The sequence below is a fragment of the Podarcis muralis genome, chromosome 6 (assembly GCF_964188315.1).
Source record: "Podarcis muralis chromosome 6, rPodMur119.hap1.1, whole genome shotgun sequence".
NCBI classification, from domain to species: Eukaryota; Metazoa; Chordata; class Lepidosauria; order Squamata; family Lacertidae; genus Podarcis; species Podarcis muralis.
Window position 1 is genome coordinate 86,304,354 of NC_135660.1, and position 27,643 is coordinate 86,331,996.

The 27,643-nt window shown below is 48.1% G+C and overlaps 1 protein-coding gene across 1 annotated transcript; it reads left to right on the top strand.

The window, feature by feature from the left end:
• Positions 1-429: 429 nt before the first annotated feature.
• On the top strand, positions 430-26,545 carry LOC114597016 (2-hydroxyacylsphingosine 1-beta-galactosyltransferase-like). Its single transcript, XM_028729006.2, has 6 exons — positions 430-720; positions 14,896-15,740; positions 19,143-19,282; positions 21,058-21,134; positions 23,356-23,575; positions 25,723-26,545. The coding sequence occupies exons 2-6, from the start codon at positions 14,904-14,906 to the stop codon at positions 26,036-26,038; spliced, it is 1,590 nt and encodes a 529-aa protein (XP_028584839.2). The 5' UTR covers positions 430-720; positions 14,896-14,903; the 3' UTR covers positions 26,039-26,545.
• The last annotated feature ends 1,098 nt before the right edge of the window (positions 26,546-27,643 follow it).

Below are 27,643 nucleotides of genomic sequence, written 5' to 3' on the forward strand. Positions count from 1 at the left end.
ATTACGCCTAGAAATTGAACCAACCAGCCGAGCCCAGGACTTACTGGCTTAAAAAAAATGTGGGGGCGGGGCGGGAGAAATCCCACCACGTTCTTCTGTTAGAGGGCGAGGGCCCAACCACGCGCGGCGCTGTGCGTCTTGCGCGCGCTTTGGAGACTGGAGAGGTACCCAAAGCGGTGCGATTTTACGCGCTTACCCGGAAGCAAGTCCCACGGGACCCTGCCCCGCCAATTCCCTCAGAAGGCCGCAGAGGAGCCAACTCTTAGGGGCCAAGGTCCAAGCCCCTCAATAAAATATTCGAGGGGGCTGGGCCTCCCCGAAATTGATGGGGATTGCCATTCAAAAATAATGTGTGCGTCCGGGTCTTGCGATCCATTATGTAGGGCAGGGCGTACTTGGAGACCCCCGCATATGTTATTCAATTGGCACTCCTGGAGATGGCCCTCTCCCCTCTGCTGGGCCAGAGGGGCCCCATCTTGGCTTCTGGGCTTAGGCGGAGAGCAGGCAGGGCCGCCTCTGAAAGGCGGCGAGGCCTGGCCTCCCGCTGCCGGTAGGAGTGCCTCGTGTGGGCCGAGCCCCGCCCCGCCTGTTCTCCCCGCCGCCCGGGGCGGGAAGCGCAAGGCAAGAGATGGGACAGGAGCAGAGCCAGCTGAGCCACCAGACGAGGCACCGGGGAGCACCAGACGGACGCCAGGGACCCCGCTTCCGCGGGCGGGCAAGGTGGGCAAAGAGAGTCCCGGGTGGATGGGGGGTGGGTTGTGGGCTTTTCTCCTTGGGGTTTTCCCTGCTACGTTGTCCTCCCCGCACCCCGCCACCTCCATCCTCCGTCTCTAAGGGACGCGTTTACGCATTAGCACCCTCTTCCCCCTTCGCTTCAATGTTAACTCATCTCCCAGGGGCGCTTCCAGGCCGGGCAGGTGAGATGGGGCGGCTGGGCTCAATGTTGTTGTTTAGTCGTGTCCGACTCTTCGTGACCCCCTGGACCAGAGCACGCCAGGCACTCCTGTCTTCCACTGCCCCCCGCAGTTTGTTCATAGCTTCGGGAACACTGTCCAACCATCTCGTCCTCTGTCGTCCCCTTCTCCTTGTGCCCTCCATCTTTCCCAACATCAGGGTCTTTTCTAGGGAGTCTTCTCTTCTCTTGAAGCTGACTAGTTAATTTGTTTTGCAGATCCTCAAGTTGTTCTATGTAATATATATAACCTATTTATCCTCGTTTGGTTGTCTTGACTCTTTTTCCTGGTGTGCTGGCAAAGCACTAAGAAGTCAGAAGTGCTATTTTTCTTGTTTAGTCATTTAATCGTGTCCGACTCTTCGTGACCCCATGGACCAGAGCACGCCAGGCACTCCTGTCTTCCACTGCCTCCCGCAGTTTGGTCAAACTCATGCTGGTAGCTTCAAGAACACTATCCAACCATCTCGTCCTCTGTCGTCCCCTTCTCTTTCCCAACATCAGGGTCTTTTCCAGGGAGTCTTCTCTTCTCATGAGGTGGCCAAAGTATTGGAGCCTCATCTTCAGGATCTGTCCTTCCAGTGAGCACTCAGGGCTGATTTCCTTCAGAATGGATAGGTTTGATCTTCTTGCAGTCCATGGGACTCTCAAGAGTCTCCTCCAGCACCATAATTCAAAAGTGTACTTTGCAATATTTCAGCAATCGCAAATGGGACCTTGGCGGCAGGTTTGGCTTTTTCTAGTTCGCGCGACCGGTGTGCGTGGAGGTTGTACGACGACGCCGTCGAGCGATGGTCCTTTCTGGCTTGCTTGCGCCCCGGAAGGCTCTGTGACCTCGCCTCCAGCGGTTGACACCCCATCTTTCCCTTTCCCCTCGCTTCCCACCGAGGGCACTTCCTGGGTAGGATCTAATCACTGCCTGGCAAATGTAGCTGGATAGCTCCCGCCGATAGTCTTTTAATCGTTTGTCGTGGGTTCGAGCCCTGCATTGGGCGAAAGGTCCCTGCATTGCAGAGGGTTGGACTAGATGTCTCTTGGGGTCTCTGGAGACTCTGCAGTGCTATGATTCTAAATTCTGGTTGTGCAACTTCCCTTGATGCGGAGGCCTTGTGCAATAAATAAACCAGTTGCCCCAAAAGATTTTGTGATTACAACAGGGATGTGGAAATGCGCTGGGTAATGTAATGGAGGTGACTGTTGCTTGGCTCAGCTTCTTTATCTAATCCCCTGGCAAACAAAGCAAGGATGGATGCTCTACCATCCGGTCTTTGGGAAGCTGAAAAATTGTGCAACCCTGCTCTTGTGCTACCCAGGAGAAGGAGATGAACACGGAGGCAGCAGACACTGCTTCTGCAGCAGCCACCTCTGCTCCTTGCTTGCCTGCGCAGCACAGGCAGGGCTACAGAGGCAGTGTGGCGCAGTGGTTAAAATGTTGGACCCAGGACCTGGGAGGCAAAGGTCCAAATTCCTACTCGGCCGTGAAATCCACCGGGTGACCTTGGGCTGTCTCTCGGTCCAAACCACCTTACAGGGTTGTTTTGAGCATAAAACTGGGGAGGGGAAGAAGAGTTTGGATTTGATATCCCGCTTTATCACTACCCGAAGGAGTCTCAAAGCGGCTAACATCCTCCTTTCCCTTCCTCCCCCACAACAAACACTCTGTGAGGTGAGTGGGGCTGAGAGACTTCAGAGAAGCGTGACTGGCCCAAGGTCACCCAGCAGCTGCATGTGGAGGAGCGGGAAATCGAACCCGGTTCACCAGATTACGAGTCTACCGCTCTTAACCACTACACCACAAGATCTGTGTAAGGTGCCCTGAGCTCCTTGGAGGAAAGGCAGGATAAAAATGTGAGGATAATTATAAGAAAGGCCCAGCTGGGAGCTGGAACAGCAGCAGCAGCAGCAGCAACTGTGCTCACCTGTCAGCTCCCTCCAGCCAGGAACGCTGGGTCCATCTCATTCTGAGAGTCTGTGGCGGAGTGAGTGGAGGCAGCTGCTTCTTTGAACAGCCACCTACCTGCTTAGGGTAGGAGATGGCGCTGCTGGTTTGCTGGGAGGGAGGGCGCAGTGACCCAGCGGCAACTAGGCAAGATTTGGTGCCAGCAGTTGCCAGTCTGACAGGGACAACCGCTAATCCTGTCCCTGCCCCATAGGGAGACCTCAGGTAAAGGAGGCTACCTGAGCCTGTAATGACTGTACGGAAGAAGGAACATCGTGCAAGGCAGGGGTGGGCAGCCTGTAGCCTTCAGCCTGAGTTTGGGGGTCTTCAGCCTGGCTTTGGCCATTCAGACCTCTAGCACGAGAAACCTGCCTTTCCTCCTGTGGCCTGCTAGACAGGAAGGTGACGGGTAATGAGGCAGAGGAGGGGGCAGATTGATGGGTGTCTTTCCCTGCCCCCCCCAAAACAGATGATCCCTGAGGGAACGTGGCCCCTAACAGATGGAGATTGCCCATCCCTGGCCTAGCAGTGGTTGGACCAATTTAAAAATCACAAGGAAGCAAATTAGCTCAGTTGGTTAGAGCACGGTGCTGATAATGTCAAGGTTGCAGGTTTGATCCCTGCATGGGACAGCTGAATATTCCCGCATTGCGTGGGGTCGGACTAGATGATCCTCGGGGTCCCTTCCAACTCTACAAACCTATGATTCTAAATTTAATATAGGAGCGACTGCCCTTTGCTTTTGTTTTAAAAGGCATTGTAGGAAAATGTGCCGCTGGTACAGGACAGGGTAGGAGACCCGTCTTGAATACAGCTGCAGCCTTAAGATGCGGCCGGCCCTGTCATGAGGCAGAGGGAGGTAGCTGCCTCAGGAGGCAAATGCTGACAGGTGGGGAGAAGGCAGAGCTCTGTGTGTGTGACCTGGTCTGCCTTGCACCCCTTGAGATAGCCGGCTGCCTTCAGAGGCAGTGGTGGATGCTGTTGTGCTGCCAGCAAAGTAAGATTCAGCAGCTAGTCTGCTTGGCTCTTGTCCACAGAATGGGAGGGACTGCCATCTTGTCCTTTGCCTCAGGCGGCGAAAGTTCTTGGATTAGGCCCGCGGCAGCCCTACATGCACTTACCAGGCAGTCGGCCCTTTTGAACGCAATGGGACTGTTATAGAAACCCACAGTTACTTGTTGTGAGGGGGATATTGTGAGTGGATGCAAGGTCTTTTCAACAATGGTACCGCTTTATGAAATCCTTTCCCCAAGTTTTTCTGACACTGTCTTTCTTCTTCTTATTTTCGGTGCCAGATGAAAACCATTTAATTTGCCAAAGGTGTGTTGTTGTTTTTTAATCTGCCTAAGAGCAGTGGACTCGTAATCTGGTGAACCAGGTTTGATTCCCTGCTCCTCCACATGCAGCTGCTGGGTGACCTTGGGCCAGTCACACTTCTCTGGCGTCTCTCAGCCCCTCTCACCTCAAAATATCAAATCCAAACTCTTCTTCTTCTTCTTCAGCTTTAAAAAAAATCTGTGCTGCATTCCTCCCCACCATGTTCCGCTGTTTTCATTATTGTAAACCTCCCTAAAATCCCTAGAGCTGTAGAGTTGGAAGGGACCCTGAGAGTCATCTAGTCCAACCCTCCGGCAAGGCGTAGCTCCCTGAGAGCTTTGGGGAGAAGAGCAGCTGGTACTCTTTTTAAGCTAACCTTAAAAAAGAAGAAGAAAGAAATAGATAAAAACATGCAATAACATTGGGGACGCATAAACTGTTGAGTGACGTTGCATGTGCTTCCCATGTGCGCCACATCCCATTCAGCCTGAAGTTTGAGTGTGTCTAGTAGAAAAGACTGGAAGTTGCCCAAAACCTTGTTGGAACAAAGTCTCAGCAGCCGCTTCTGCTAATCTGGCTCCAGCACCAACTCAGGGATAGGGAAATTCATGCTATTCCATACCCTCCAACATTTCTCCAATGAAAATAGGGGCATCCTAAGGAAAAGCAGGACATTACTGGATGAAATCAGAAACCGGGACAGTCTCTCTAAATCAGGGATGTCCCTGGAAAACAGGGAGACTTGGAGGGTCTTCCATCCCAGTATTGTTGGACTCCAGTTCCCATCAGGTTCAGCTAGCAAGGCCAATTGATGGTAAGGGAAGATGGTGAGCAACATCTGCGGAAGGGACACAGGCTCCCTATCTGTGCACTAATTGGAGAGACGAATCTTTGGGTGCCCCTAGACTGCTATTCTGGGGTGGGATTCAGTCACATAGCCTTAAGCGCAGGTTGTTCATTTACAGTTCATTGGGATCAAAAGACCAGACTCATGGGCATAGCCAGGATTTACCTTGTGGAACACCTTCCCATCCAATGTCAAACAGATAAAACAACTATTTGACTTTGAGAAGACATCTGAAGGCAGGCCTCTTACAGGAAGTTGTTAATAGTTGATGTTTTATTGCGTTTTTAATGTTTTGTTGGGAGCTGCCAAGAGTGGCTGGGGCAACCCAGTCAGATGGGCGGCTAATATTGTTATGATTATGATTATTTTATTTAGAAGGTGTCCCCCGCCCACAACTGGGAAAGCAAGGCAATGCAGTACCTGACTTCTGTTAGCTTGGCTGTCAAAACCTGTGGCTGCCAGTATTAATCAAGATAGTAGAAAACACTGGAGGAATATTGCTTCATCAGCATGTGTGGTCATATTCCACTATCTCTTGGGAGCGGGATTATTATATTCTCAGGAGTATTCTGAAAAAGTGACGCCTTTCTTGCTCTGACTAAATAATCTTGGTGTGGAAGTCTGTCAAAAGCCACTTTAAACGATGAAATGTCTTAATCAGCTTTCTCACTGCTGGCTATAATTACCTAAGTAGGTGTCACAACTCTGCATTGGATTGGGTGTGCCTAATGGAGTTCTTATGCCTTTCGTCTGCTTGGCTCAAAACGTGCCAAAATCTGAGCTGGCATTGTCTCTGCTCATTGCATAACAGGCCGGAGAGAAAGTAATTCAAAAGAAAGTGAGGTGAAACCTTGTGTTTGCTGCTCTTCACCTGGTGTCTGCTAGCCTGCACCTTCCGAATTTTTGAACTGGCCAAAACCCCATTCTTACTCTGGAACCTCAGGCTGGTGAGGCAAATGTGCCACTCTGTGCCACTCTCAGCTTGGCCCTCACAACTCACAATTCCTTCACCAGCTGCTCCCTCTCTCCCCAGGACACATTCCTTGCCAGCTCTGCTTTGCACCCTCCTGGCTGAAATGTGCCTTTGAACTCTGATAATGCCCGCCTGCAAGTTTCTGTAGAAACTAGCCTGCCATACAAAATTAACATTGATGTTTGCTGATCCACCCACTTTTGCCTGTGGCCTCCGGAAAGTTGCCCAGAAGCAAAGGTGGCCCTTGAGATTCCAAAGGGTTCCTCACACAACCTCTGGAGAGATATCCAGATGCTTTTCCTTAGCATTTTTATCATGCCAAACTCTGCCCACTGTGGCTTTTGTCGGCAGTTAAAAACTGCCGTCTTGATCAGGAGCAGTTGGAAAGCAATCAGTGCTCCCCTTTTGGTTTCAGATAGTACAGGGTTTCCCAAACTTGGGTCTCCAGCTGTTTTTGGACTACAGTTCCCTCATCCCTGACCACTTGATAGCTAGGGATGATGGGAGTTGTAGTCCATCAACAGTTGGAGACCCAGGTTTGGGAGATTCTGACATAGTACGTGGGTAGATAAGTCTGAAAAAGCCCCAGACACAAATTTCCACAGCCCTCTAGCAGGTATGGTGACTTTCATTTGCCAGAAGTAATGTACTTAGTGTTAACTCTGGAAATGTATACTCAGTTCTGACCAAACTAAGCCTCCCGATGTATATTTTGCTCTCAGCGGTTTAGTTTGGTCTCCGCCACCTTGGATCTGGACTGTTTTAACACACTAGCAGCACATCCTGTGGAATTCTATCTGTGATATTTTATCTGCACAATCAGAATGGATTTCAGGAACCAAAAGGTCATATTGGCCCCAAAATGGACACTAGGCGTTCTGTTTTGGCAACTGTAACCCTGGTTTAAGGAGCCATTCGGCCCCTAGCTTATATACAGTGGTGCCCCGCAAGACGAATGCCTCGCAAGACGAAAAACCCGCAAGACGAAAGGGTTTTCCGTCGTGGAGGCGCTTCACAAGACGAAGTTCCCTATGGGCTTGCTTTGCAAGACGAAAACGTCTTGCGAGTCTCGCCATTTCCCCCCCGCTTTCCCCCCTTTTTCAAAGCCGCTAAGCCGTTAATAGGCTTTTAACAGCTTAGCCGCTAAGCCCGCTAAGCCGCTAATAGCGCTAATAGCGCTAATCCGCTTAGCCGCCAATGGGGTTGCTTCGCAAGACGAAAAAACCGCTAGACGAAAAGAATCGCGGAACGGATTCTTTTCGTCTTACGAGGCACCACTGTATCTGAGTTTCTAACATTGCTGGAGGGCATTACTGCTTAAAAATCTCTGCCTACCACCTAGGCAGCACAGTATTGTTCATTCTAAGAAAAGACAGGTGGAATTCCTATATAGCAAGGAAAATCTGCGCCTCTCCCAAAGTTGGCGGACTACAACTCCCATCATCTCTGACCACTGGCTATGTTGGGACTGGGACTGATGGGAGTTGGTGTCCCACAACGCTGGGAAGACCACAGATTCTGTTATACAGCATATTAGGGAAGCGTTGCATCAACAGAGCAATTCAACTACCAGGTTACCTGACTTCCAACTACAGGTTTAAACTCGGAGATGATTCTTCTCCACTGTTTTCTTCTTTTAGACAAGGGTTCTTTTTTTAAGTCCCTCTGACCCAGGGAAACTTTTCTGGCCAGATTTGTTCCAGGGCCTTCCTGGAGAGATCTCAGAAGCTCCCCCACAACCCAAGCCAATGTGGCAGAGGCAGTTTATGGACACCGTGCTGCAGAGGCCACCACAACGGTGCTTTGAAAGGGAGTGCGAGAGGCAGCTGGCACTGAATTTTAGCATCACACAGGGTGTCCCTGAAATTTGAGAGCCCAAAGTCCACCATTGAATATTACACCTTCTTTTCTCTTCCAGGGGAGCCTCCGTATCTGTTGAGCATCTTTATGTTATTATTTAGACAATTTCTATACCAGTTGCTGTAGAACTTTGCTCCAAAGCGGTGTAAAGCAAACCTGAAAGATCTGCCACAAAAAAATACACAATCATCTTCTTCTCCTCTTCTTTGGAGATCACTCGTAGCCGAGCAAGATTGTCTTCCATAAACACGGTTTTAACAATGAGTCCGTAAGTGACTGTGGAGGCCAATTCTGGATCCAAACGTCCTTCCACCATGGGGACATTGGTTTCTGGGCGGGAGTTGATCATGGTGTGGATTTGCCAAGCTTGCCTTCCTCTTAGCACGTTTCTCCTTTGCTTCCTGAGTTCAAGTGTCTTCAAAGCCCATGACACCTTTGGTAAAGGCTGTTCTCCAACTGGAGCACTCACAGGCCAGTGTTTCCCAGTTGTCAGTGTTTATACTACATTTTTTTAGATTTGCCTTGAGACAGTGTTTAAACCTCTTTTGTTGACCACCAGCATTACACTTTCCATTTTTAAGTCCGGAATAGAGTAGTTGCTTTGGAAGGCGATCATCAGGCATCCGCACAACATGACCAGTCCAACGAAATTGATGTTGAAGAATCATTGCTTCAACACTGGTGATCTTTGCTTCTGCCAGTACTCTGATATTAGTTCGCCTGTCTTCCCAAGTGATGTGTAAAATTTATCGGAGACACCACTGATGGAATCTTTCGAGGAGTTGGAGATGGCGTTTATGAGTGGTCCATGTTTCAAAAGCATACAGTAAGGTTAGTAGTACAATAGCTTTGTAAACAAGCATTTTGGTTTCCCTGCGAATGTCCCGGTCCGCAAACACTCCGCACTTCAATCAGAAGAAAGCCGCACTCATAGAGCTCAGGCGATGCTGGATTTCGGCATCAATGTTGGCCCTTGTGGAAAGATAACTGCCTAGATAGTAGAAGTGATCGACATTTTCCAACGTTACACCATTGAGTTGGATTTGTGGCACTGCAGAGGGGTTATTTTATACTTGTTGGTTCAGCACTTTGGTTTTTTGGATGTTGAGTGATAGGCCAAGCTTTTCGTAAGCTTCTGCAAAGATATTAGGATGGTTTGGAGGTCATCCTCTGAGTGTGTGCACACTACGTTGTCATCAGCATACTGAAGCTCTATGACGGAAGTTACGGTAACCTTACTCTTCGCTTTCAGCCTCCTCAGATTGAAGAGCTTTCCATCTATTTGATACATGATTTCTACTCCGGTGGGGAGTTTCCCTTCGACAAAGTGTAGGATCATGGCAATGAAAATAATGAATAGAGTTGGGGCAATAACACAACCCTGTTTAACACCTGATCCCACTGTGAATGGTTCACTTTGAGAGCCATTGTTATCTGCAATTGGTGCTGTCCTATTATCATGGAGGAGGCGAATGATGTTTACAAATTTATCTGGGCAGCCAATTTTCAGAAGGACAGTCCACAGGACATTACGATTTACAGTGTCGAAAGCCTTAGCCAGGTGAATAAACGCCATATACAGTGGTTGGCTTTTGCTCTCTGCATTTTTCTTGAAGCTGTTGAGCGGTGAAAATCATGTCCACTGTCCCCCTAGAAGGCCGAAAACCATTTTGGGATTCAGGAAGGGTCACCTCGGATATTGTTAAGAGATGGTTTGCTAAGATACTTGCAAGAATTTTGCCAGCTGCAGCTAACATAGAGATGCCTCAATAGTTTCCACAAACATTTCTGTCACCTTTTTAAAAGAGATTGATAATTTTGGCATCCCTAAAATCTGCTGGGATCTCTTCTCTTTCCCAGATTTTTTCGATGAGCTTGTGAAGTTGTTGTGTAAGTTCAATTCCGCCCACTTTGAAGATTTCGGCAGGTATCCCATCAGGTCCACTGGCTTTTTTGTTTTTCATTTGGTTAATAGCTGTACACAACTCTCCCAGATTTGGAGATACTGCAAGCTCATCTCTAACTTGTTTTTGCGGAATTTGAGAGAGGATCTCAGCCGCTACGGGGGAGTTGTGGTTAAGGAGATGTTGGTAATGTTCTTTCCAGCGCAGTGCAATAGCTTCTTTATCTTTTAGAAGTGTGATACCGTCTGCTGAGTGTAGGGGGCATATGCCATGATTTATTGGCCCATAGATGGTCTTTGTGGCTTTAAAGAAACTCTGTGCATCATGAGTGTTGGCTAAGTGCTGGATCGCTTGAGCTTTTTTTATCCACCAGGCGTTTTTTAGTTCTCTGGTTCTTCTTTGAACCTCAGCCTTAGCGTTGGCATAGGTTTTTTTCTTAGTGGCACAGTTTCTATCTCTTTGCCAAATCTGAATGGCCTTCCTTTTCTTGTCAATCATGCGTTCAATCTCACTGTCATTCTCATCAAACCAGCCCTGGTGTTTCTTGGTTTGGTATCCAATAGTTTGTTCACAGGCTGCAATAATGGATGTTTTTAGCTTGGTCCAGTGTTCCTTGATGTTATCAGGGAATTCTGAAAGCAGATGGTCCTTAAGAGTCGTTTGGAAGCAATCCCGCTTAAGGGGATCTTGAAGGGCTTGAGTGTTCATTTTGTGCCTTGGTTCTCTAAGTATTGATAAGCATATAGTAATATCAGTTATGTCACCTTCTGATGTGCACATGCACTCAGTAACCCCTTGCTTCCTAGCTCTCGCCCAAGATCCCACCCAAGCACCCTAGAGGAGGAGGAGGAGGAGGAGGAGGAGTTTGGATTTGATACCCCGCTTTATCACTACTCTAAGGAGTCTCAAAGCGGCTAACATTCTCCTTTCCCTTCCTCCCCCACAACAAACACTCTGTGAGGTGAGTGGGGCTGAGAGACTTCAGAGAAGTGTGACTAGCCCAAGGTCACCCAGCAGCTACAGGTGTAGGAGCGGGGAAGCGAACCCGGTTCACCAGATTACGAGTCCACCGCTCTTAACCACTACTCCACACTGGCTCTCACCTACAGCCTCAACAAACTCACTGATCATCCCGCTGCCCCCCAAAAAATTGCACTGAAGAAGGTGCACTGTAGACTTCCCTTTACAACAGGCACCAAGGTTCATGGAGTTTCTGCAAACTGCCCATTCAGCACTGAACCAGCTGCACACCCAGTTGTTCCAGGCTGCAGCAGGCTGGGTTGGGTGACTTTCCCAGGGAGTCCAGAAGATGGCAAATAGGACACCCCTCCACTCACAGTTCTTTCTCTGCACATGGCTCCTCTTCTAGCCCCCTTCCTCTGTTTCTCTTATCGCTCTTCTCTTCTGCAACAACTGAACGATTGCCTGTAGCTGCTCCAGAGACCGCAGCAGAGAAGGACTCCTTATTCAGGCTAATGATGCACAAATGCCTGTGTTTTGTCATCTTCTCTGGAGTCATGTTTCTCATCTACCTTTCCAGGTAGATGCTGCTGGAACAAACACCAGAACGGCAAGTGGGTGGGAGCGAAAACAGGCAGGTATAATTCAGTGGCTTGGCTTGAAATCTGGAGGAGAACTCAGGGTGGAAATGCTCGGCCTCATATTGAGAGCAAGCTTGGTGATTTCAAGCCTGGTGTCTGTTGACTTTAATGGCATCTCTTGTTCGGTCTGGGACTTGCAGTGTTTAAATTAATGATAAGATATTGGAAATGTGGGATTGGAGGAAGAGGAGAGGACCTCTGCAAGTGTATGTTTACATGTTTAGTAGAGTTACAGATGGGTAGCCGTGTTGGTCTGCCATAGTCAAAACAAAAAAAATTCCTTCCAGTAGCACCTTAAAGACCAACTAAGTTAGTTCTTGGTATGAGCTTTCGTGTGCATTTCGTGTTCTTCAGGTATCTGAAGAAGTGTGCATGCACACGAAAGCTCATACCAAGAACTAACTTAGTTGGTCTTTAAGGTGCTACTGGAAGGAATTTTTTATGTTTAGTAGAGTTGGCACCGATTGCACTAAAAGCAGTTGCATAGCTTCCTTAAATATGTAGATTACCATGTGCTGAATGCATTCCTAACAGGTTCCTCTTTTAAAATAACTGCTTACTATGGAATCAGGTTAGACTTGGTTAGACCTTATTTTGCATGTTAACAAAATGCATAATGATGTTCCACCACCATCACAATATGCTGATCTTTGGAACTGATAACAGTGCTTCTGAACTTTTTGCAGTAGCTTTGTATATTTAATATATGTGCTGTTATACGAAACAAATACTTGAAAAAGAAAAGAGTGAATGAAGGTGACACAAAGTGGGCATAAACATGGGGGCATCTCCACCAAATCCTGGGGAGGACCAACTGCCATAATTTCCCAAGTCCTTTATAAAAGGCTGTTGAAATATACTCAGAGTGTGGATTTCATGCTCTTTACTCAGCTCATAGTAGTGAGGAATGAAAGTTTCCCCAAAATATCTGCTTTATATACATTATTTACACAATGGGTCGCACGTGATTGGCTAATTCTGGGATTCTCCTGTAGGCCAATCCAGTTGCGGATTCACTTCCACCCGGAGCTGGATTGGGTGGCTCCTGCGGACCAATCATACCGCTGCATTGTTCTAGGACCAATCAGACTGCTGCATTCTGGACCCTATTGTTCTAGAACCAATCAGGCTGCTGCACTCTGAATCCTATTGTTCTAGGACCAATCAGACTGCTGCTTTTTGGATCCTATTCAGTTCAGTACATAACACCCGTATAACTTTACTATGGGAAAATGTATTTCTGATCTTCCCAAGCTGAGGAACATTTAGTTTTCTTTAGATGATATATCTTTCCTGGTCAAACAGGAAGGTTTCTTCAGGCTTTCCTGTGGAAGCATCGCCTCAGAGCTACTCTGCAAAGGTGCTCAAGCAAATGCTCCAGTACTTGTAGTTTGCACTGAACCTTCTCAGACCTCAAATTATGCCTGTAACCAAGCCTAAGCCTGTGGAACTGGGATAACTACATATCCTATCCATGTCTACCATACCTTTGGTAACTCCCATCACTCCAGGGCTGGGATCCAGGCTGGCTGGGGGTTGATGGGAGATGCAGTTGACAACCTGAGGGAGGGCACCATGTTGGCTGTCCCCGCCTCCTCTTCATTCTTGTCCCCCTTTTTTCCTTGTCTCAACTTTTACATGGAAAGCCCATTAAGGTTTGAAATTCACCAGGCGCATTTTGCACCTGGCTATCGTTGGATCTGGACTGTTTTCATGCACTAATACCCCATCCTGTAGAATTAATAATAATACAGTGGTACCTCAGGTTATGTACTTTATTCATTCCGGAGATCCGTACTTAACCTGAAACTGTTCTTAACCTGAAGCACCACTTTAGGTAATGGGGCCTCCTGCTGCTGCTGCGCCGCCACCGCTGCACGATTTCTGTTCTCATCCTGAAGCAAAGTTCTTAACCTGAAGCACTATTTCTGGGTTAGCAGAGTCTGTAACCTGAAGCGTATGTAACCTGAAGCGTATGTAACCCGAGGTACCACTGTAATAATAAATTTTATTTATATCCCGCCCTCCCCAGCCAAGACCGGGCTCAGGGCGGCTAACACCAGATATAAAACAATTGATTAAAATACAACTTACAAACAAGATTAAAATACAACATTAAAATGCAGACTCATTTCAGTAGAAGCTTAAATCAAAAACTTTTGGGGGATAAAAACATCAAATCTTCACCAAGGCCAACTATCCAGACTGGTCCTATGTGGGCCAGAAAAAAAAGCCATGGAAGTCCGCACAGAAGGAGAAAGGAAAGAGGGGGAGGGGATCAAGTTGATTCCAAGCCAAAGGCCAGGCGGAACAACTCTGTCTTACAGGCCCTGCGGAAAGAAATCAGATCCTGCAGGGCCCTGGTCTCATGAGGCAGAGCGTTCCACCAGGCTGGAGCCAGTGGTGAAAATTCTATCAGTTATATTTTACCTGCACAATCAGAAGCAATTTCAGGAACTAAAATGCTTTTTCTGTGCAGCCTGAGCAGGAGCAGCGAACGATGTTACAGTTCATTGTTGTCGCTTGTCTTTCTTTACCCTTCCCTAGTGCCCTGCTCAAAGTTGTGGAGAATATTCTTACGTTATGAATGGTCCATGTCGTAATTAGGGAAAAGAGGTTGGAATAGGTTCCTATGACCCTGCTTCAAGTCACTTTTCTTCTTTAAGTTCTCAGAGCTCTTAACCTCGCTCAAGGTGGTCCTCTGAACTAGCCAGGTGTTTAACTGAGAATCACTCACAGTCAGTCCATCATTTGAAAAATAAGGCACTGGGGCCATCTTGCCCCAAAATGGCAACTAGACTTTCTGTTTTGGCAGCTGAAACTCTGGTTCTAGGAGCCCTTTGTCGCCTAGCCTATGTATCTGAGTTTCTAACAGATTGTTGTACAGATCTGTCGTCATGTGCACCCTGTAAAATGCCAGACACACTGTTGGTGCTGCACATCTGTGTGTATATATAAAAAAATTGCACAGAACTGCAGGTTCTGCGATCAAACACTTTGATTTGCATTACACTAAGTAGGGTAGAGAGGGATGCAGGTGGCGCTGTGGGTTAAACCACAGAGCTTAGGACTCGCCAATCAGAAGGTCGGCGGTTCGAATCCCTGCGACGGGGTGAGCTCTCCTTGCTCGGTCCCAGCTCCTGCCAACCTAGCAGTTTGAAAGCATGTCAAAGTGCAAGTAGATAAATAGGTAACCGCTCCAGCGGGAAGGTAAACGGCGTTTCCGTGCGCTGCTCTGGTTCGCCAGAAGCAGCTTAGTCATGCTGGTCACATGACCCGGAAGCTGTACGCCGGCTCCCTCGGCCAATAAAGCGAGACGAGCTCCGCAACCCCAGAGTCGGTCACGACTGGACCTAATGGTCAGGGGTCCCTTTACCTTTACCTAAGTAAGGTAGAAATGCATTTAATTTGCTCTGCTTCCTCCACACCTGGCCCGCACTGTGAGCCCTTCCCGACTTGCACTGCTAAAGGACGAGGACTGACTCTTTCTCTTTCTCTGCAGCAACTGACATGAAGCATTGCCTGCACCTTGTGGCCGCCCTCTTTGCTGCAGTAGCCATTTGCGTACTTCCTTGCCACAGTGCCAAAGTCCTGCTGGTGCCCACCATCGTCTTCGACAGCCACCTGCATAACTTTGTACGGGTAGCGGAAGCGTTAAGCAGCCGGGGTCACGATGCCGTCCTCCTCCTCCACGAAGGTCGAGTCGTGGAGCCTTTTCCCCGGGGCTACAGAGTGCAAGGTTACCAAGGGGTCTTCAGCACGGAAAGCGCCGACGACTGGCTGCAGGAGTTGCTGAAGCGAGTGTTTGAGGGGAAGATGACCTCCATGCAGCTCTTTTCTATCCTGGAGAAGTACCAGGAGAACTGTGACTTGATACTGGGAAACAAAATCCTCCTGCAGCAACTTCAGAGTGAGGACTTTGACTTGGTCTTGGTCGATCCCAACGAAATGTGTGGCTTCATTGTCGCCCACGTCCTAGGTGTAAAATATGTGGCCCTCTCCACTGGCTTTTGGTTTCCTGCTGAGATTGGAGCCACTTCACCTGTGGCCTACGTCCCCGAATTTAACTCCCTGATGACTGACCAGATGGGCTTTTTCGGCCGGACTTGGAACATTGTGGTTTTCATCATCTCTCGTGTAGCCACCAGGCTGTTCATCATGCCCAAATTTGACCACCTAATGGCGAAACATGGGGTGGAGCCGCAGAAATCCATGCTGGAGCTTATCCAGGGCTCCAGCCTCTTTTTCCTGTGCAACGAAGTGGTGCTTGACTTCCCGCGGCCTTTGCTTCCCCATGTGGTTTTCACTGGGGGGATTCTCACAGAGCCTGCCAAGCCTCTCCCGGAGGTAAGTACCGTATTTTTTTGCACCATAACACTCACTTTTTTCCTCCTAAAAAGTAAGGGGAAATGTCTGTGCGTGTTATGGAGGGAATGCCTACAGGTGGCATGCCTACGGATTTTCCTCCTCTAAAAACTATGTGCGTGTTATGATCGGGTGCGTGTTATAGAGTGAAAAATACGGTAAATGGAATGCGATACACCCAGTGGCAGATTTATGGTATGTGGGTGGGTGGATGTGGGGCATTTGTTCATAATAATAATAATAATAATAATAATAATAATAGGAGGTAAGTAAATGGAACGCGATACACCCAGTGGCAGATTTATGGTATGTGGGTGGGTGGATGTGGGGCATTTGTTCACCTAAATAATAATAATAATAATAATAATAATAATAATAATAATAATAATAATTTATTATTTATACCCCGCCCATCTGGCTGGGCTTCCCCAGCCACTCTGGGCGGCTTCCAAAAAAATATTAAAATACTGTAATACATCAATAAATAAATGTGAATTCCTGCAAGAAGAGGGGTTGTATGCGGAGAGGGTGATAAAATTTCCTCCTTTGTGCTACCCACTCCCCAAAATGGCCTGTGGTGGGTCATACAGAGGGAAAAGGTGATGGTGATAACCATGCCCTGCAATGGGTGTCCCCCCCCCAAAAAAAGTGATAATTATTATGATGGTGATAATGACTCTGCACTCTGCAAACAATTGGGGAACAATCTGGGGAAAGCTGATAATATCGACAACGCCTTGGCATCTTCCCCCACCCCCCAAAAAGAACCCAACAACTTGAGAACAATCAGGAAATAAATGATGGTGCGACCTCAGCATTGAGCTCCCCCCCCCCCCCCGTCTCCTAAAAAACAAAACTCGGGAACAATCAGAGGAAATGTGATGCTGATAAGGATGCCTTTGCCCTGGGCTGCATGCACACATACAGATATGCGCCAACAACTTAGGAATAACTGCTGCTGTGCGGCAGGCATCCGAAACAAGAAGAGGATTCCACATCCTCCCATCACCCTCATATTCAGCTGTGTGTGTTGGGATGTGGAGGGAATTGCGGGAATCGCCCATCACTCATTTTGCTGCCTGCCGGCCATGCGGCAGGCAGCAAAATGAGTGATGGGTGATTCCCACAATTCCCTCCATGTCCCAACATACACATTTTTTTAAAAAAGTACCATCCTGTGGATGGATGGTAGCAAAACAAAACAAGTGGAGCAGATCCTGAGCATCTTCCTCCACTGCTCCACACACACATTCCCCCAAAACACTTCCATGACTGGAGCAGCTGCTCCCTGTTTGCTCCACGAAGCCACTGAGCAGCAAAGCAAAGAGAAGGCCAACAGGCCCCAGCATTCCCTGTGCATTAAACTTTGAAATTCTCTTTCTAGAAGAGCTAAAGACTTCCTTTAAAAAAAAAAAAAAAGCTCAGAGTCTGAAGCCCCTGCTGACATGTGTCCTGGTGCAAGGTGCTCTACATGAGGCTACCTTTGAAGGTGACTCAGAAACTACAGCTAATCCAGAATGCGGCAGCCAGACTGGTGACTGGGAGTGACCGCCGAGACCACATAACACATATCCTGGGCTGCATGCACACATGCACACTAAAGGATCTTCACTGGCTCCCAGTACGTTTCCAGGCACAATTCAAAGTGTTGGTGCTGACCTTAAAAACCCTAAACGACCTCGGCCCAGTATTCCTGAAGGAGCGTCTCCACCCCCATCATTCAGCCCGGACACTGAGGTCCTCCTATAAGGGTCTTCTGCTGGTTCCCTGACTGTGAGAAGCGAAGTTACAGGGAACCAGGCAGAGGACCTTCTCGATAGTGGTGCCCTCCCTGTGGACAACCCTCCCTTCAGATATCAAGGAGATAAAGAACTACAAAACTTTTAGAAGACACCTGAAGGCAGCCCTGTATTGGGAAGTTTTTAATGTTTGATGTCTTATTATGTTTTCATGTATGTCGTAAGCTGCCCAGAGTGGCTGAGGAAACCCAGGCAGTCGGGCGGGGTAGAATTAATAGCATTATTATTATTATTACTCCAAATGCACCATTACAAATCTAGACCTGTTAGGACCCTGGGGGTTCCTGTTGCGTGGTGTCCAAGCCACTCACTTATCCCTCACAGCTCTGACTTCATTCATTGCTTAAATCACTGGCAGGTGACTCATTTAACAAAGAATTGCTTAGACATTGCACATTATAGAACCATACAACTGTAGAGTTGGAAGGGACCTCGAGGGTCTCTGAGTCCACTGCAATGCAGGAATCAGTGGTGTGCAGTGAATTTTTTCTTAGAGGAACAGTTAGGGCCAGAGGCGGCAGCTTGCGAGGGCGATTGGGGAGGAGGAATGTCCCAATGTTGCACAGGTGAGCGTCACACCTCCCTAAGCTTGGGAGAAGCTTCCCGGGCTTTGGGAAGGAGGCGCCAGGCTTTAATTGAAATGTAAAGCAGTGCACAGGGATGAGTAATATAACCATAGAAAGGAACCCTGAGGATCTTCTGTTCCAACCCCTTGCAGGAATATGCAGCTGTCCCGTTTGGGGATTGAACCTGCAACCTTGGCATTGTCAACACCATGCTCTAACCAATGAGTGCAGTAGCTGAATTTTCTGCCACCGTTCAGGTCACTTTCCAGTTTGTGGAAGGTGACTTTCTGCAGCAAGGAAACCTTCTGTCCCTTTGAGGAACCTGATTTTCCAGAGTTACGTAATGTGTCGGAGCATCAGACTCCCAACTTCAGGCCTTCCTAGAGTTGCGACGTGACCTGAATTGCAGCAGGAATGGAGCTAGCACATTCATCCCCACAACCCTCCCCCCCCCCACACCATCAAATATTAAGTAAACATTCTTTCAAACACTTGCATAGTGCCATTGCTGTCAATCATTTCTGCCAGCTTTCTATCCAGGGTGTTGACCAGCTAAGCTCAGAGGCCAGTTTGCCACGCCACGGATGCCTTGGGTGAGCAAGGGAGACACGGGTAACAAGTGGTTTTGAAAAAGAATTGTCCCGCGATTCCTTTGCTCTGATATTCTTTCAGCGCAGAGAGATTTCTGAGTTTGGTGCTTTTCAGCGCCCTGGCGAAGAGGAAGCTAGTTTTGCGGCGTCTGCTGTCTGCAAGGATGGGGATCCCGCGGGAGAAGGGCAGAGAAGTCCAACTGCTTTGCCAGAATTCCTGGCAGGCCACCATGTATGGTCTTACCTGGGCTTCTATTCTCAGCTGAATGGTTTGAAGCCTCCCATCCAAATATTAACCAGGCCTGACCCTGCTTAGCTTCCGAGATCAGGCACGTTCAGGGTAGTACAGCCATAGACCTGAAGGGCTTGAAGCGAGAAAGCTTGATATTGCTCTGATGTGCAAACCTGGGGGTACTTTTATACGTACAGGGCCTTCGTCTCTGGATGGAAGCCGCAGATGCTGGTGTCGTCGTGGTCTCCTTTGGAATCGGTATACGAGTCCTGCCCAAAGACCTGGTGGAAAAGATGGCCGGGGCGTTTGCTCGCCTTCCCCAGAAGGTGGTGTGGAGGTAACACCGGTTATTTCATGATCCGTAACTGCATTGTGCTTGCGGACACCCACAAAGCAGAGGAGGGATGCCTCTGCACTGCCGTGAATTCGTGGAATCTGGCCAAATTCCAAATAAATGGGGGCAATGTTCTAGAGGGGCAGAACCGATCTGGACAGCCTATTGGGCTTCCTTTCCCCTTTTTTCTCTGCCTTCGGCATTTTGGTGCCCTGGGGAAAGGCCAAGATGGTGCTGCGCATACAGAAGCCAATTGGACCGTCAGTTGGACCTTAACACCAAAGCTATTAATGGGATAGTGTCCACCATTGCACCTAAATAGGGTGGCAGAATAGTTATGGGGGTACAGGGTGGGCTCACACAGCTCCATCTGCCACCAGCAGGGGCCTCAGGAGGAACAGCTGTGAGGGGCTGTCACAACTGCTTCCTAGCATCTGCCCCCCCCTTGAGGAGGTCATCTCACTCTGCCAAAGGTCCAGCCCTTCAGATGAGAGTCGTCATAGACATCAAGGACCAGGCTGTTTGAGAACGCACCCAGACACAGTAACTGCCCCTTCCACCTGCCACAGATCATCCTCACGTGATTCTGTGCGCGTTTACTCAGAAACAAGTCCCACTGGGTTCAGGCAGATTTGCTTTAAAGGAAGTGTTTACCTTCTTTCCTATACAGTGGTACCTCGGAAGTCAAACGGAACCCGTTCCGGAAGTCCGTTTGACTTCCAGAACATTCAGAAACCAAGGCGCAGCTTCTGATTGGCTGCAGGAAGCTCCTGTAGCCAATCAGAAGCTGCGCCGGACGTTTGGGCTCCAAAGAACGTTCGCAAACCGGAACACTCACTTTGCGGTGTTCGGGAGACAAAACGTTCGACTCGCAAGGCGTTAGTCAACCAAGGTACGACTGTACCTGTTTGGCACACTCCTGCCACTACCAGTGTTCCCAGGAAAGCTGCTCTAAGTGGGATTCTCCTCCCCACATTTAACACAGCTAGGTTGCTTTCTCAAGCAGCTGGAGGGATGGTGTTCTTTGCCATTGGAGAGGAGCAAACAAGAGAAATTGTTTGTGTGTGCACTCTGGCCAGAGAGACCAAGAGGTAGCATATAAAGGTAAAGGGACCCCTGACCATTAGGTCCAGTCGTGACCGACTCTGGGGTTGCGGTGCTCATCTCACTTTATTGGCCGAGGGAGCCGGCGTACAGCTTCCGGGTCATGTGGCCAGCATGACTAAGCCTCTTCTGGCAAACCAGAGCAGCGCACGGAAACGCTGTTTACCTTCCCGCCAGAGCGGTACCTATTTATATACTTGCACTTTGACATGCTTTCGAACTGCTAGGTTGGCAGGAGCAGGGACCGAGCAATGGGAGCTCACCCCGTCGCAGGGATTCGAACCGCCGACCTTCTGATTGGCAAGCCCTAGGCTCTGTCGTTTAACCCACAGCGCTGGTTGCAATTTACAGCTAAATCTTTAGTTGCAGTCAACTGGTATTTACTTATCTTGTCGGTACCCACGTTTGAGATACCTTCTTCCTGCCAAGCGTAAAAGCGGCTAGGGTAAGGTCTTGGTACGGGACATGGGAGAAGGGTTAAGTGGTTATTATATTTTGGACAGCATTTTTTTTTAATGCAGAACCTGCACATACTTGGCACTTTCACCCTATGTATTATTCCATCACACACTATGTATTGTTAAACGTTTATCGTTTCCTCTCATTCTCCCCTGAGTTCAGGTGGGAAGGAACTTATTTTAAGTGACGGATCTTTTGCTGTCCCCCTTTGGCAGATACTCTGGTCAGAAGCCATATAACTTGGGTGAAAACACACTGATGATGGATTGGTTGCCTCAGAACGATCTGCTGGGTAAGTGAAAAGGGATCAGCCAAACGAGGGGGTTGGACTAGATGGCCCTTGGGAGTCCCTTTCAACTCTACCATTCTATGATTCTATGAGAGCAAGTTACTTTTCCTTGCCCGGAAGGAGAGAGCAAACCATGCCCTTCTCCCCCCCACACTCTATGTGAATAAATGAACTGCTCCAATGTTTTATCCAGTCTTGGATAGCTGGCAAAGCTAATGGCTTTTTGTTTTCTCCCATAACATTGCTGGTCCAGGATACCTGAACCGATTTAGGACCAGAGTTGAGCATAAATCTCCCCTCCCTTCAGCCAAATGCCAGCGATTTGTTCTTTAAAGAAACTTATGTGCTTAAGGGGACAGATAGCAGAGCAGCTGATGTTTATTTAGTTTGACCTTTGGGTGTTGCAGTGCCCTCTTCAGATTTTTGAAACCTCCTCCTTCTTCCTCCTCCTCCTCCTCCTCCTCCTCTTTTTCTTCTTCTTCTTTTTCTTCTTCTTCTTCTTCTTCTTCTTCTTCTTCTTCTTCTTCTTCTTCTTCTTCTTCTTCTTCTTCTTCTTCTTCCTCTGTTTGGCCCTGTATAGTGGGTTTTCTTTGTAACCCAAATAGATCTATTTATTTTTTCATAAAAGTATTTTTATACTTCCTTTTTGACCCTAACAAGAATTACATGAAAGCTTGCCAGTTTACTGCTCAAACATTCAGGTATTGCCATACAGTGGTACCTCGGGTTAAGTACTTAATTCATTCTGGAGGTCCGTTCTTAACCTGAAACTGTTCTTAACCTGAAGCACCACTTTAGCTAATGGGGCCTCCTGCTGCTGCTGCGCCGCCAGAGCATGATCTCTGTTCTCATCCTGAAGCAAAGTTCTTAACCTGAAGCACCACTTCTGGGTTAGCAGAGTGTGTAACCTGAAGCGTATGTAACCCGAGGTACCACTGTATTGCTATAGCAGTCACCAGCCTATATCATCAGATATTAGGAGAGCTTACATAAATAATAATCTGATTGAAGAGCCTTTTAATAAGGATGTGCCAGCGATTTTAGGACCTCCCTATTATGGGATGGATGCATGGTTTGAGCTTCTGCAGCCTTATTCAGCTTCCGATCAGCCATTCATAGATATCAATACCGTTTTTAAAAGTATCTAGTTAGACAGTGTAAATCAGATGTGTCCACACCATCATTTGCCAACTCGGGGCTCTCTAGATAGTTTGGACTACAACTTCCATCAGCCCCAGCCAACATGGTTAATGGCCAGGGATGATGGGAATTGTAGTATAGCAACATGCAGCAGGCGCCAGATCCAAAGATTGTTCTACACTTAACAGCAGTGGAATGGCTTGATTGGGGCTGGAATTCAAGGCAACTGCTAGCAAGGTAAAATAAGGACACAAAACCAGCCGTGCAAACTTTTGTTAATCTTCACAGGGAGCACAATACCTTAATCAGGACTGAAAAGCACTGGTCGTGGTTGAGTTTAAGTGCTGGAATTAACAAGAGAACTTTGCGGTGATTGCATTGTGGCCAATGCTTTTTGGGGAAAGAGGGAGAGTTGTGGGGGGAGGGTGTCAACCCATGTGTGGAAAAACTTCAACTTGCATAACTTGGGATGCAACGAAATGTTGCCTGTAAACAGATTGATAGGATAAGTTCAACTGTCAATAACGCAAGTGGTTAAGATTTAAGCGTTATATTTCCAATCAATACAAAGGGCGATAGCAATCTTCCTTCAAATTACAAATTAGTCTGTGGGCTGTTGTAACGTAGCCATACGACAGAGAACCATAGAATATGATGTCAGTCCTTTGTAAAATTGAGGCCCGTGCATCAATCGCTTAGATTTTTCAGAGGAACGTCCTAGTTTTGGAATTGACTGTTCCTCCTTAGTCAAATGTTTGGCTCCCTTTCATCTAATGAATTATAAAATTAGACCGCATCTGTCAATCCAATTTCAGCACAATTTGCAGAAAACATTTAATGGCAAATTTCTACAGTCCTAATCTCAGTGGATGGTTGTCAGCTAAGTTTTCCTCAAAGAAGACCATTGAAATTAATCGTATTAAGTTAGTTGTGCCTCTTAATTTCAAGGGGTCTACTACTCTGAATAGCTTGCGTGCCTCATACCGAGTCAGAAAACTACATAATAGACGGTGTTTAGCAGATTTGGTAATTCAAGTAGATATTATGGATGCGAGCTTTTAACATTGCTCGATTTCTGTTGCAGGCCACCCCAGTGTGAAAGTCCTTGTGAGTCACTGTGGCATGAACAGTATATTTGAAGCCATTTACCACGGGATTCCAGTTGTGGGCTTCCCTTTCTACGGCGACCAGTTTGATATTATGACGCGAATTCAGGCGAAAGGGATGGGTATCCTCGTGGACTGGGGCCGGGTGACGGAAGACAGCCTCTACCAAACTCTGTCCGCAGTAACGACTAACCCAAGGTAAGTCAGCCTAATAGTAGCCTTATTCAAAGAAGAGCAAAGGAGTGAATCTTTGGTTACTGCATTAAAGAACTGCAAGAGCGGTTCTATAGATAAGTTACTTTCTGTTTTAGCCCCGCCCCCTTTACCTTCTCTCAAAGAACCCTGGGAAGTGTGGTCTGTTAAGGGTGCAGAGTTGTAAGAAGACCCCTATTCCCTTCACAGAACTACAGTTCCCAGAGTGGTCTAACAGTCAATCCCTCCCCAAAGGGTACTCTGGAAATTATAGCTGTGAGGTGACTTGGGGCCTCCTAACAACTCTGCACTTTTAGGAGACTGCATTTCCCATGGTTGTTGGGTTTTTTTTGGGGGGGGGGGTAGCCATGTCTGGTATGATACTGCTTTTACATACCAGTAGCAGTGATGAGGCCTATGGTTCTGTGACAGTGAATAGACCATGGACTTTATTTCTCCAGTTATATGGAGCACTACTCAGAGACACACACACCCCCGCGACTCAATTAACTGTTTTTGAGAGAGGCATTCAATTTGCATCTTTGCTTCTCCATCTCATGGATTCGGCTGATATAGACAGATTATTCTGTGGGTCAGTGCAGGCACCAGGAGAGCCTGTAGCGCTGTGGTGAATTGGCCAGGTACCAGTAGATGCTTCTGCTGAAGAGATACAAGTTTGTCATGGAGGAATCTGGGAAATATGCGGATGAATTCTATGGTGTCCTGTCCCGGTCCTCAGGAGGAGTCCGTGGGATGCAGCAAACCAGGCCACTTGCTGCAGCCACAGCACTATGGAGAGCTCCAAGTGAGCCTCATGCTCCAACGAGGGCCTGAGGTGAGCTGAGCCCATTTGAGCCTCTGCTTCCAGTCCACCTCTCCTAGGCTTTGCCTCCTTTGTTCGACAACATTGCTAATACTCTGGCTTGAAGATGGACACTTGATCTTCACCCTGCCTGGTGTGCTTCTTGCACCCCTGGACTGCAAAGCTCTTGCCTTCCGTTAAGAGTTTGGGTGTAATCCTTGACGCCTCCCTTTCCATGGAGGCGCAAGTTACAGCAGCAGCCAAGGTGACATTTTTCCACCTTCGCCACATCAAGCAGTTGGTCCCTTACCTTTCCCGCCCTGACCTGGCCACAGTGGTCCATGCGACGGTCATCTCCAGGCTTGACTACTGTAATTCGCTCTACGTGGGGCTGCCCTTGAAGCTGTCCCAGAAACTCCAGCGGGTACAGAATGCTGCAGCGAGGCTCCTCACGGGATCTCTGCCATGGGAACATATTCACCCAGTGCTTTTCAAGCTGCACTGGCTCCCGGTGGAGTACAGGGTCAGATTTAAGGTGCTGCTTTTGACCTTTAAAGCCCTTCACAGCCTAGGACCCTCATACCTACGGGACCGCCTCTCCTGGTATGCCACTGGAGAGCCTCAAGGTCCATAAATAGCAACACCCTAGTGGTCCCAGGCCCTCAGGAAGTTAGATTGGCTTCAACCAGAGCCAGGGCCTTTTCAAGTCTGGCTCTGGCCTGGTGAAACGCTCTGCCTCATGAGACCAGGGCCCTGCAGGATCTGATTTCTTTCTGCAGGGCCTGTACGACAGAGTTGTTCTGCATGGCCTTTGGCTTGGAGCCAATTTGATTCCCTCCCTCCCTCTCTTTCTTTTTTCTTTTCCTTCTCCTCCTGCGATGAGGCTACATTTTAATATTTTAATGTTCCATTATTTTAATGTTTTATTTTATTTTTGTTTTTAAGTTGTAATCATTCATCTTGTTTTTATTATTGCTTGTAAGCCGCTCTGAGCCCGGCCTTGGCTGGGGAGGGCGGGGTATAAATAAAAATTATTATTATTATTATTATTATTATTATTATTATTATTATTATTCACACCCAGGGGAAGGTCTCTGTGAAAGTCCAGGCCACAGTTCTATGGGCGCTGGGGCTGTGGAACCAAATTCCTGCCTCGGTTTCAGTGGGCTCCTAAACAGCAACAGCTGGTGGTCCTGTAGCTTCTGATTTAGTGTCCTGGTCCTTGTTGGACTCCAGGATAATGACTGATGGATCCTTTGTGCCGTTGAGTCCTGGCAAGATTTGGTAACGTAGCAATCAGTGAGGGACACATCATTCTCCTAGCATTATTGTTGACGTTCCTCTTTTGCAGTTTCTCCAAGGTTGCCAAGAAGATCTCAGAAATCCACCTGGACAAGCCCATTCCTCCCCTCAACCGGACAGTCTACTGGCTGGAGTACGTCCTTCGCCACGATGGAGCGCCATTCCTCCGCCCAGCCCTCTACAAACTTTCCTTTTACGAGTATTACTGCTTGGATATTTTGGCGGTGCTGCTACTGTTTGTGGGAGCCATTGTCTACTTTGTCTTCAGGCTGAGCTTGCGGTACAGAAGGTCCGACGTCAACCCAGCACACCTGAATGGCCACGTTTTGAATGGGCACGTCTTGGAAGGGAAGAAAGTGCAGTAGGACTTGGCCCTGATCTGAGTAGACTGTGCATCTCTGAATAGAATAGATAAGGGCGGTGATAAGGCCAAAAATGGATAGGGCTGGACTCTGTGGGAGCTTTGAGATGGGATCTAAGTCTGTGAAATGCTGGAGAGGACAACATCCTCTTTGCCATTCTCCCATGCTATGTAAGATGCTGAGGAGAGAGCAGAGATTATGCTTTTTAGAAGGAGTGAGTAGCTGTGGAATGCCACTGCCCCATATTGTGTAAGGATAAAGGGAGATCCTTTATTATTGTTGCAAGGAATCTGAAAAGTAGTGCTTTAAAAGTTTGTTTCAAACGGCTGGTACTCCTCAGCTTTCCTCGGCACACCGTACTCTTGCCTTTGTGTGATACGGCATCGTTTTTTAAAAAAAATAAAATAAACCGCAAATTGCTTCCCTCCAACCAGAGTGTGAATGTGAATTTGAAGGCAGAAGCAGATATTTCAGGTTTGCGGTTCTTGTTGGGATCGAGGTGCAACCGAAGGCAATCTGCCCCATCCTTTGCTTCAAGAGAGGGTCCCTCATTGCTCAACGAGAACGATCTAAATGATTGGGAGAAGTTGAGCAAGGTTCTGCGCCACTAGAGCCTTTCAAATAACCGAAGGAACACTGCCCTTTCCTCCTACATATTATACCTGCCTCTGATTTCCCCCCTGAAGCCAGCTCTTTTGTTGTTGCTTCCCCAAGAACTGCTCTCCTAGGTCTTTCCTGTCCCACTTGGAATGCCCCCTGCATTGCAAACTTGAAGGGGAAAGGATGCAAACAGGGAATGGGCAAGGAAGGAGAGAGAGAGGGACAGGATGGGTGCTTCTGACCACGTGGGCTCCTTTCTCCCTCCCTAGTCCTCCTCTTTCTCCCTGCAGGGAGTTGCAAGAATAGCGAAGAGTCTCGCAGTAACTCACACGACTTGAAGGTGCCACAAGCCTGCTTGTTGGTTTTGCACAGCGTGCTAATGCAGCAGTTGTGGTTGTGTTTTGGGACATCCTCCTGGTTCCTTCTCAAGTTTTAGAAGCCTCCCATCTGCAGGGTTATGGTTGCATAACCTGCGACGTCAAAAAGATAGCAATCACTGTTTTTCCTGCCTCCATCTCCAAACCCAGGCACTATTGTGTGCCCTGCTTCTCCAAGGCTGTCTTTTGAAGATTCCCCCCCAAAATCTCCTACAGATGCTTAAAAGGTAAAGGTACCCCTGCCCGTACGGGCCAGTCTTGCCAGACTCTAGGGTTGTGCGCCCATCTCACTCAAGAGGCCGGGGGCCAGCGCTGTCCGCAGACACTTCCGGGTCACGTGGCCAGCGTGACAAGCTGCATCTGGCGAGCCAGCGCAGCACACGGAACGCCGTTTACCTTCCCGCTGGTAAGCGGTCCCTATTTATCTACTTGCACCCGAAGGTGCTTTCGAACTGCTAGGTGGGCAGGCGCTGGGACCGAATGACGGGAGCGCACCCCGCCGCGGGGATTCGAACCGCCGACCTTTCAATCGGCAAGTCCTAGGCGCTGAGGCTTTAACCCACAGCGCCACCCACGTCCCTACAGATGCTTACTAGGCTACAAAAGGAGAAAATACACATAAATATTGCCA

Coding starts and splice junctions, on each gene's coding strand:
- LOC114597016 (XM_028729006.2), top strand. CDS start 14,904: ATGAAGCATTGCCTGCACCTTGTGGCCGCCCTCTTTGCTGCAGTAGCC. Junction 15,741..19,142: donor CTGCCAAGCCTCTCCCGGAG/GTAAGTACCGTA, acceptor TTATACGTACAG/GGCCTTCGTCTCTGGATGGA. Junction 19,283..21,057: donor CCCCAGAAGGTGGTGTGGAG/GTAACACCGGTT, acceptor CCCCTTTGGCAG/ATACTCTGGTCAGAAGCCAT.